Raw genomic sequence first — 11,597 nt, 5'->3', positions numbered from 1 at the left:
TTGTTGCGCTAACAAGTATTTAACTCTCGTCTGTTATAACACGAAGTTTCTGGTCCCGTCGAAACTTTTGCACTTCAAATACGGCACCCGTTGGCTCCGTGATTTTTTCCTTTTCGGCTGGCCTGCGAAGAAAATAACTAAACTGCTGTACCGCGCGCGCAGGTAGAATTCTTTTTGCCTATGCTTCATGTACTGATGCTGCAAAGTTACTCAACTCCCAACACTAGCAAATGCCTTAATCTCGCATGCTACTTCCGATGGACCCCGTCGACGTATTGCTTGATGGATTTTTTTATTGTTATCTTTTTTTGCTGAATAGATCTGCCAGCTCGTCCCAGCTTGCCCTGCTGCATCCTGCGGTACGGTTTTGGTGGGAGAGAGGCGTTAGGATGGGTGCAGCCCAAAACCGTAATATTTCGTGGAAAGTCATTTGTGATTCCGAGCTTCGGTGCCCTTGTCCACGTTTATGTGCATTGTCCACGTTCATGCGCAGGATGTTGGCCCACCACATGCACAGCCAAACATTGGTTTCCTGCGTTGCTACGGCGGCAACCGATCCTGATTGCTTTTATTCTTATCCAAGAAAATCCCGATATATGCCTGATCTGACGGAAATACTCGCCAGAGCTGCAGCCCGCTAGTCCAATTGACTAATTAATTTTCCCGACCCCTCTGAATCAACTAACTGTAGCCTTCGAGCCTCCTGCTGAATGTGGATACCGTCTGTTATAGTGGTGGACGCCATCTGTAGATCTATCAAGCACTAACCAATCACAGCACGAAGACGACACCAAGATTTGTTAACACAGTTCGGTGAACTCATCTATTCTGCGGGGCATGAATACATATGTTCCTCATCGTTGACCATTGCATCGACCGCATTGATCGTCGGCCCGGCACAATCCGTCGGCTCCGTTTGTGCGTCAGCTGTTATCAAGTTCTCATAGGTTACACCATGTGATGCCCCTCGTTATATAGGAGACTAGAATACACGTATTCAACTTCAACACTATCCTAGTCTGTCCAGACCTATTACAATTTCAAGTCCTACTGTAACTCTAATAGTACATAATATTCGACACAAACACAACAAAAAAGGGACTCTTTTTGTTCCGCACTTCATTTTTAGGGTAACTTTGTATATAGACCAAAATAATATATTATTTTGATTTAGCCATTCATTCATTTTAATTGTGTCCATTATATAATAGCACTGCAGATTCGTGACTGGAAGATGTGAATAGCAATGAAAGCACGAGCATGGATTTCTTGTTCCCGAGCTCTAGTGTTTCCGTCGTAAAAAAAATTAAAAGTCATATTTCAAAGTCTAAAAATGTGAAAAAATCATAGATGTTCTTAATGATATATTCTACAAACATGTAAAATTTAAACTTAAAATACTTTGAATTTTAAGCTACACAAAAATAATAAAATGTAGAGATCAAAATATGTATTTCAAATTTTCAAATTTGTTTAGATTTTATCACTTATGTGGAGCCCATAATATATATAATTTGACTAATTTGACGTTGCGATTTTGCACGTTTGCAATCTACATCATGTACTACATCTTGATTTTTTTCATAAGTTTTTGAAACTTTTAACTTTAAAAAAATTAACGAATGGAGCACCGAAGCTCGGAATCACAAATGACTTTCCACGAAAGCACCTACTATGTGAGTTTGTTTGTTGATTACAAACATGGGCGACGGACTTCTGCTTGTTTCAGACCATCGTGGCTGATGGGTAGCATAGTATATTTTCTAAATTATAATAATGTGGACCACCATGATTGCAAACCACCACATAATTAAGGGCCATGATAATTTTTTCTATGTGGGCGAGTATGGTAGCTTTATTTTCTAGCAGCAATAATTGTTATAGTCTTAGTTTCAAAAAAATATATACTCCCTCCGTTTCAAAATAGATGACTTCCATTTTGTCCATACATGCATGTATATATAGACTAAAACATGTCTACATACATGCATGTTTGAACGAATGAAAGTCATCTATTTTAAAACGGAGGGAGTAGTTATGATCTACCAAACCATGTTCTGAAACGGAGGTACTCACTTCACCTTTTCCAAATTACAAGATGTTCTGTCGTGGATTATGTATGGGTAGAAACTAGTGAACCGACACACCGAGACGCACCGAAACGGAAACAAGGCTAGGGTATGTTTGAGAGTAAAGTACTTTTAAACTATTTCAAGAAAACTATAGTTTTTGAAAATACTGTGGGTTCAAATACTTTGAAGTGTTTTACATTAGCAAAAAATATAGTTTTATATAATTCAGTATTTAATAAAACTACAGTAATTTAAAAATATATAAAAATGAGGTCCATAGCTCTTTTTTCAGGCTGAAGTATTGCTTTGCTAGGCATGATAATATTGGTATGCCGTTTTAAAATACCACAGTTTTAGAAAAACTTTGGCGACAACTAGATCTAAACATTTATAATTTAAAGTGGAGGAAGTACAAAACAAAAGCAGATTCATCCTGTTTCTTTCGCTTGTGCCATGTTTAATCATTAGAAGCCTAGACACGTGTTCCATCCTCTCACCTCATATCTAGAAGACAATAGAAGGAACATCTGGAAGTTGGAGAATAAAGTGACTATGGTCGGTTTGAAAGCTATGTTTCTCCAAGTATTCCGGTAATTCTTCAGTTTCTAAGCTTAGCTTTTCTTAAACCATAATATTTAGAAAATAATGTATTCAAGTCCTTGGCAAAGGAATGTTGCAGTTTAGAAAAAAGAGGTCGGGACTCGAGTTTTCAATAGGACAAGAAAACTATAGTTTTGGATAATATTTCATTTTCCAAAATAAAATACTTATAAGACCCAGATCCCTTAAATTATTTAATACTTTTGGAAACTAAGTATTTTAGGAATACTTAAAAAATTAGGAGCTCCCAAACAGGGCCTACTTTTTAAGATGTTTGGGTCTAATAAATATTGTGGTTTTATAAACTAAAATATTGTACTATAAAATTTAGATTTGTTTGCCATATTGGAAATTTTGGCATGTTTGGGAGCTCCATTTTTGAAGTATTTCATGAATACTTTGGTTTAAAAATATATTTAAGTATTGAATACTTTGACGTATCTGGACGCAGTGAATAATATGGTTATAAAAGCTAAACATCCTCTAAACTTCTGTTTTTTTGCTAAAAAGAAAACTTTACTCCCAATCCGCCCTTTCCTAAACTGAAGTATTATGCAAAAATAGAGTATTCGTTAGCCTACAATAAAATACCTCAGTTTTACAATACGTAGTTTTGAAAATATTGAGCACCCAAAATGCAGCCGTTGGGAGCGCAATTTTCTAAAATCAAAGTATATATTGGCAAACCAAAGTATTTAATAGCCAGGCAAAGAAAAACTTTAGTTTTGGATAATACTTCAGTTTAGAAGAAAAAAAAAGTCAAGATTGAAGTTTTCAATACAGAAGAAAATAAAGTTTTGAACAATACTTAAGCTTTTAAAACCACGGTATTCACTGCATCAGACACGCCAAAGTACTAGAGTGTTTTATAGAAACCGTGATACTGGTTACATGCTTCAAAAATACTTCGATGACAAACTAGTCCTTAGTTTCGACCAATTTTTCTTATAAATTGAAATATTGTTGGTACAAAACTGTAATATTTCGCTCTAGTGATTCGTTTTTAGAACTCTATGATTAAAAAAATACTGAGCTCTGAGCTCCCAAACGAAGCGTGCATCTCAATCAGCATCGTGTTATATAATACAGTACTAATTATGTAACCTGCATTCTAGTGGTCGCCAAACCCCACGGATCTCCTCTCTGCATCTCAAACAATGGCCTCCACGACAGCGGCGTCGGTTCGGCACGTGGTCGCGTTGCCGTACCCGGGCCGCGGCCACATCAACCCCATGCTCGCCCTGTGCCGCCTGCTCGTGGCCGCGGACGGCTCCCTCACCGTCACCGTCGTCGTCACGGAGGAGTGGCAGGCGCTGCTGGCCTCCGTCACGCTGCCGGACCGCGTCCGGCTCGCCACCATCCCCAACGTCACCCCCTCTGAGCGTGGCCGTGGTGCCGACCACGCTGGATTCGTCGAGGCCGTGCGCGACAAGATGGGGGAACCCGTCGAGCGGCTGCTCGATCGTTTGGAGCTGCGGCCGGAGGCTGTCCTGGCCGATACCTTCCTGACGTGGGCGTTGGCCGCCGGCGCGCGGCGCGGGATACCGGTGTGCTCGCTGTGGACTCAGCCGGCCACGTTCTTCTTGGCGCTCTACCACTTGGACCTGTGGCCACCGGTGGATGGACGTGACTCCCAAGAAGGTAAGTACTAGTAATTATCTGAGAATGCTCCAGTATTTGTTTTAGAGTGATAGAGATGGGAACGAACAAGCATCTAAGTATGCTTCTGCTAGTGTGTTTGCAAAATGCATCTCCAATTCGTCCTTAGCTAATCGCACACATAACTACTGATGTGTACTTTCATGCTCTGCAGAACTAGGCATCAAGTCTTTGGAGGAATACCTCCCGGTCCCGGGCCTCACATCGATAAGGCTGTCTGATCTCAAGATCATCCGCGCCTGGGAGAGAAAGCGACCATTTGAAATAGCAGTGGAGATGTTCGCCGACGTACGCAAAGTACAGTGTGTCCTTTTCACCTCCTTCCTCGAGCTTGAGCCCAGTGCGATCAACACAATAGCAGAGTCACTTCCATGCCCCGTGTACCCAATCGGCCCTTCGGTCCCGCAATCGGCACTCGACGGGGACAACAAGATCCACGAGGAGGAGCACCGTGAGTGGCTGGACGCGCAACCAGAGAACTCGGTGCTGTACGTCTCGTTCGGCAGCTATATCCGCATGCCGCCCTCGCAGCTCCAAGAGATCGCCATGGGTCTGCGTGACAGCGGGGTCAGGTTCTTCTGGGTGGCCCGGGACAAGGCCGCCGATGTGCAGCAGATGTGCGGCGACAGGGGGTTGGTGGTGCCGTGGTGCGAGCAGCAGAAGGTGCTGTGCCACCCCTCCGTCGGCGGCTTCCTCAGCCACTGCGGATGGAACTCGGTGCTGGAGGCCGTGTACGCCGGGGTGCCATTGCTCGCCTTCCCTCGGACCTGGGATCAACTGGTGAATGCCCGGATGGCCGCCGACGAATGGAAGGTCGGCATCGACCTGAGGGGGCAGAAGAGGGAGGATGGCACCGTGGGCAGGGCCGCGATCTCTGCTGCCGTGGGCAAACTGATGGACTCTGACAGTGGTGTTGGCCAAGAAATGAGGAGAAGAGCTGCCGGACTGCGCGAGGATTCCCGTTGCGCGATCCAGGAAGGCGGCTCGTCGCATCGTTCTTTGACCGGTTTCTTGCAAGATCTCGTGGATGGGAAACTCGATGTAACGGGAACTTCCCAGTGATATTTCTTTATTTTCCGGTGAGTGGCAATAAAATAAGCTGTTTATGCGTCTAAATAGTGTACTGACATAAGAGCAACTCCAGCAGACCCCGCATCCCGCCGGCCCGCAAAACACGTTTGCAGTTCGCACAAAACAGCTTTTGCGGGTCAGTTTAGGCTGGCACAGATGCAGACCCCCAAACGGATCCGTAAAAAAGTATATTCGCAGAATATTCCTTTTTACGGCTCGGCTTTGGGGGTCAGCTGTGTGCGCTGCTGCATCCCGCATATCATCAGCCCGCAAATATCAAATAGAACATAATTCAACAATCAGAAACAAACTGTATTATTCCAATCAAACATAATACAATAATCATCCGCATTACAAATAATTATTCAAATAACCATAGCAAACTTAAATAGTGCAATAAAAAAATTGTCATGAATACAAATACAAATGAATACAAAAATAAGTCATTGTCCAGCCATTTGTCAATGGTGCTCAATGAGATCTTTCTGAAATTGAAAGTGGGTGTCTGCATTTTCAATCTCCTTGTATGTCTGAAGAAAAGCTCTAATGCGGTTTGAGTCTCTTGCTGGTTTGACACGGCTACCCACATTGTCGTAAAAGAATTCTAAGTTCAATCCTCTCCCATCTTCAAGAATCATATTATGCAGGATAACACAGCATGTCATTATGTTTTCAAGGTTTTTTTATCCTAAAAACGAGCAGGACCACGGACAATGGCAAACCTAGATTGCAAAACACCGAATGCTCTTTCAATGTCTTTTTGGGCTGCCTCTTGCATCCTTGCAAATTCACATTGTTTTTTTGTTTTGGGTTCTTTGATGCTCTTGACAAATGTGCATCAAGGAGGGTATATTCCATCTGCAAGATAGTACCCCTTTGTGTATTCATGCCCATTGGCAGTGTAGTTGCAAGCAGGAGCATCACCACTAGCAAGCCTAGCAAACAAATGAGACCGTTGCAACACATTGATAACATTGAGAGTACCTAGCATACCAAAAAAGCAATGCCAAATCCATAAATCCTCGGATGCTACGGCCTCTAGCACAATTGTTGCATCACGAGACTTGCCACAATACATTCCTTGCCAAGCCTTGGGGCAATTTTTCCAATTCCAATGCATACAGTCAATGCTACCTAGCATGCCAGGCCAACCTCTCCTCTCATTTGATGTCATCAATTTTTTTTTTGTCATCTTCATTGGGTGCCCGAAGATACTCAGGACCGAAGACACGAATGATCGCTTTCGCAAATCTACGCACTGACTCAATTGTGCTATCTTGACCAATGCGAGGATACTCATCGGCATAGTCAGCCGGAACGCCATATGCAATCACCCGCATAGCTGCGGAGATTTTTTGATATGCACTAAATCCCTTTAAGCCCGCGACATTTCTTCTTTGATTAAAATATCAACAATTTGCCTCGCAAGCTTCAACAATTTTCACAAAGAGGGATCGGCGCATTCGGTACCTTCTCCGAAAGAGGTGCGGAGGATATGTAGGATTCTCCGCGAAATAGTCTTGCATCAACATCTCATTCCCAAGATGGCGATTCCGAGGAATGCACAAACGACCGACAGTCGATCCTCGCCTCCTCTTCCGGTGCTCGTCTTCATGCTCGTTCACGGCAAGCGCCATGACTAATGTTTGCTTCCGGAAGTTCGCAAGCATGCTCTCAACATCCGAGTCGTTCGAATCGGACGAATCGAATAGCAAGAACTTCTCACACGGGGTCAACTCCATCTACACGCACACCGGCGCGTCAATCTACTACGTAGCTCGCAAAAAACACAGAAAAGGGACTCACCGGTGGCGGCTGATCCCGGGGCGGCGACGAGGGGATGCGCTCGACGGCAGTCGATCCCCGACGGCGGCGGCGACGGGGGGGCGGCTCTTCTCGCCGGATCCGGAGGGGCGATGCAGCGGCTCGACGCGGGAGGGTGTGGGGCGGCCCCGGGGCGTGATTCCCCCGCAGATATGGCCAGAATCGCCAGCGGCGGACGGGCGGAAGCAAAGGGCGGGCGGTGGCGGAAGGAGGGGGAAAGCGCGCGGGCTGAAATGTCCCTCCCGCTAATTGCTTCTCTTCGATGCAGGGCACCGCGGCCGCGAGGGGGAAACCCGCGTTTTCCCGGGTTGTGGCGGAGAATTTGTCGCGCCCCCTAAATTTTTTTGCGGGACGAGGCGGGATGCGGGGTCTGATCGGGCAGGATTTCCGGCCCGTACCCGCATTTTGGCGGTTATTTTGCGGGTCGGGGGCGGATGTGGGGTCTGCTAGAGTTGCTCTAATAAACGGATGCAGTGATGGCATGCGGGTTTTCTGAGTTTTTCAAACAATCGGAAATTAAGCCACTTTGGCTCCAGGCTCCGGTTATCCTGGTGTTTTGACAAAAACTAGCGTAATACCCGTGTGTTGCAACGGGAACTTCAAATTTAGCCCAAATGTCGCGTAGCAGTTTATTTTAAAATTTTCAAAACACATACTTTTAAGTTTCAAAAAAATCGTAAAAAAGTCTTGACACGGTCATTGATATATACAATAAGGATGCAAAATCTCAATTCAAAATTATTTATATTTCAGGCTGCACATAAATGAAAAAATTAGATACAAGTACATTGAACAGTGCACATTTGAAACCTCCAAATTTTGTCATTGTTATAGGATAGAATACCAAGAATTTGGCATTGAGATTTTGCTTGATTAAAATACACATCATTGACTTAATCTAATTTTTTTTCTGATTGCCTTTTTTTTTTGTTCATTGTTCTCTATTTCCTTCTCACTGGAAATTTGACCCAAAGTAACAATGCAAATTTGACAAACAGCTATTCAAATTGACAATGCAAATTTGACATCGCAAATTAAAATTAAAGTTTATTTTTACAACCACACAATTTTTTGCAAATTGACAAACATACGTAAACAGCAGCGGCACACGGTACCAAGCACCAGCGTCATGTATCATTTTTTTTGGCAAACCTATCTGCACAAGAGCCCTACGAACAGGAGTAGTTAATACGAACGGAGATGCAGCTATTAACTACTCCGTTCGTAGTTAATAGCTATTGGGAGGCGGAGTACTATTGAAATAAAGAACAGAGCATGCTTGGATACGTTTTAGTCCCATGACTAAAAGTAGTGGGACTAAAACTTGCTAGTCTCACCCATGCTTGGATCCAAATACTAAAGAGACTAAAATCTAGTTATTGAGCATTTATTATCCTCCAAACCCTCCAATCCAGAACTAAGGAGAGGAATTAAATGAGGAGAGAGAGAGCTAATACATATTTTAGTAGGTTTCCCATGACTAAAAGATTTTAGCCTCAAGACTAGTCCTAGCCTCTCTTTAGTCAGGGGTGCTTGGAACTTTAGCCTCTAAAAGAGACTATTTTTAGTCAGACTAAAAATAGTCCCTTGTATCCAAGCACCCTCCCAAACTGGCAGAGCTGACGAAGTGGTTGGGAGGCGGAGGACCCGGGCACCCGACGTGTTGTGCACCTGCGGTGCAGCAGCGGCAGGTCGGAGCAGAAAAGATAATACACAATATATGTCGTCACCCAATCTAATCAGATAGCCAAATTATAAGTTGTTTACGGGCAATCCAACAATATGATGAGGTTGTAATGGAAACCGGATCCTCTAACATACACAAGGGATGTCACATAACCTACAGTAATCGTAACATCCCTCCTTCACATCCATTTGTTAAGCCTAAAATGATTATAATTAATTTGTAAATTACAAATCTATCATATACATTTACAAAAATTACATACAAACAAAATTATGATGCAATAAAATTATTTATTTATTTATTTTTGTACATGCTACAGTAAATTCGCATAGTGGTTGCTACAGTACTCTGACATCCCTTCTTCGTTTTACACACGCATTTCGCTGTAGCTCCGTGACATCCCTTGAGGATGTGAGAGAATCCACTTCCGTTGTAATGGCACATGATTTCTCTCAGTTTTCTTAAGACATTGAGAAATTTTCGGAAAGACAATTGCACTTGTAAGTTGCCCCCTTGGCCTGGCAGCACTATACTACCGTCAATTTGTTGGAGATTCGAGCTAGTATTATTTAGAAAGACCCCCACCTTTGTCCAGCTCCGATTTTAAGTCCATTTCGGTTTCGCAGACACCCCTGACCTTTTCTCGTGTTGGCATGTCATTTTTTTTTCTCCCCTCACCACTTTGACATTTTTTTTCACATACTTGATTTCCATATTATTCTAAATAATTTTTGGAACTGCTAATTTTGATATGAGTCATATGGTATCAAGTTTAACATGATTGTATACATGTTTCAATATAGAATCATTACATAATTGAGGCACCAAATAATTTCTACACCAATATCAAATATTCTTGACACAATATTCATATTTTTCAAAGATTTTTTTTAATAAAGATGACAGAGTATTCACCCAAGATACTACTCCCTCCTTTCCGGTTTATAAGGCTTATCTCAAAATTTTAGTTTTTCCATTTTATAAGGCTCAATTTGGTTGTTCCCCATCACATATTCAGAATCCAAGGTACATTAAATCATTACATGCAAGTATTAAGAGAAAATTGACCAATGCATGTACTTTATGCATGCATGCATTGCAATTAATACACTGGTAAACATATTTTTTTAAGAAAAGCAAGAGCATTAATTGGATGCTTTTACAAATTACAAAAAGTATTCCACCACTCACCATCTACCTTGGTTGGTGAGATTTTTGAATTGAGCCCTATAAACCGGAAAGGAGGGAGTACTCAATATTAATATCACAAGAGTCACGGAACATTATGCTGGTCTACACTGTAGAATTTTATTTATTTATTGCCCTATGTAGTCCGCCAAAATCACTATGCAGATAACGGGGCATGCCCATACATTCGAGGATCATGATAACGACTCACCAGGCAGCGGATTCGACTGGCGGTAGGCAAAAGAGTCTGATCCCGAAATAATTTCAAACGGGGTCAGATCCTAAAATTGTTAGCAAAAAGGGTCAAAACACGAAATTTTGCCGCCTCCGTGGGCAGGAGAACGGATGTCCTGTCCGCTTTTTGTCCTTGGTCATGCATATAGCTGGCCAAACGGGCCGGCCCGGCCCGGCATGGCACGGCCCATCCTAATCGTGCCTGGCACGGCCCGGCCCGCCTAGGCACGATTATTATACGGGCTGTGCTGTGCCAGCCCGTGTGCTCCAGCCTACAGCCCAGACACGGCCCGTATGCTAATCGAGCCGGCCCACCGGCACGATAGGCCCACTAGTCTACCTCCTATTTTGCACACTGGGCATTTTTTAGCCTATTTTTACCTGTTGGCCCATATTAGGATACATAAAAAAATACAAAAAAGTTAATCGGGCCAAGCCCGTGCGAGCCCGCGTGCTCGCCCTTCAGGCCCATGGCATGCCGGGTGCCAGGCCTGACCCGTTTAGCACGTGTCGTGCCGTGCCGGCCGTGCTACTGGGCCGGCCCAGCTATCCTGGCCCGTTTGGCCAGCTATGTCGTGCATACACGCAACACACCAACCCATCCTAAACTGTCCGGCTCGCCTGCCCTGCGCCAGTAACAGCGCTTGCCAGCTTCCGCCCGCCCGCTCGCCGGCCAGCGCTCCGGCCGCGTCTGCGTGCCCCCGCGCGACCGCCCGCAGCCGTGCTCGTCAACAGCCGCTCGTACAGGCATCGGCTGGCTAGCTAGATAGCTAGCACGCCCGCCACGCCATGCCGTAGCTAGCAGCTAGCTAGCTAGCACGCCCGCTACCCTGGCAGTGTCGCGCGCTCTCGCTCGCCCTGCCACCCGCCGCAGAGCTCGCCGTGCCCGTCCCCGCGCGCACCTGCCCTGCCCGCACCGCGCTTGTGTCCCGCCGAGCTCGCCGCACTCGGCCCGTCCGCGCCACGCTCGTGCCTCGCCGCGCACGCCCGTTCGTTCGCCCTCGCCTCCCCCGCGCATGCTCGCGCGCGCCCACCTGGCTGCAATTGCGCTCGCCGTAGCCAAGTCGCCCGCCGCTCGCTCGTCATGCCCCGGCCTCGCCAGCCGCAGTAGAGCTCGCGCTCGCCCTCGCCGCCCCGCGCCTGCCCGCGCGCGCCGCCCGCGCTCGCCGTAGCCGACACGCCCACCGCTCTCTCGCCGCACCCCGGCCTCTCCCGCCGCTGCGCTCGTCGGGGCCGCCGGGGACGAGCGTCGGCGGGGACTG

General features: G+C 45.4%; 1 protein-coding gene across 1 annotated transcript; it reads left to right on the top strand.

Annotated features, from left to right (window-relative positions):
• The first annotated feature begins 3,815 nt into the window (after positions 1-3,815).
• LOC119340305 (UDP-glycosyltransferase 87A1-like) lies at positions 3,816-5,435 on the top strand. The gene is made up of 2 exons (XM_037612197.1): positions 3,816-4,313; positions 4,486-5,435. Exons 1-2 carry the CDS (start codon positions 3,830-3,832, stop codon positions 5,391-5,393), a joined length of 1,392 nt encoding a protein of 463 aa, XP_037468094.1. The 5' UTR covers positions 3,816-3,829; the 3' UTR covers positions 5,394-5,435.
• Positions 5,436-11,597: the final 6,162 nt, after the last annotated feature.

The sequence above is a fragment of the Triticum dicoccoides genome, chromosome 7B, assembly GCF_002162155.2.
Source record: "Triticum dicoccoides isolate Atlit2015 ecotype Zavitan chromosome 7B, WEW_v2.0, whole genome shotgun sequence".
NCBI classification, from domain to species: Eukaryota; Viridiplantae; Streptophyta; class Magnoliopsida; order Poales; family Poaceae; genus Triticum; species Triticum dicoccoides.
The sequence above is the reverse complement of the archived record's forward strand: the minus strand, read 5'-3'. Positions and strand labels throughout refer to the sequence as shown.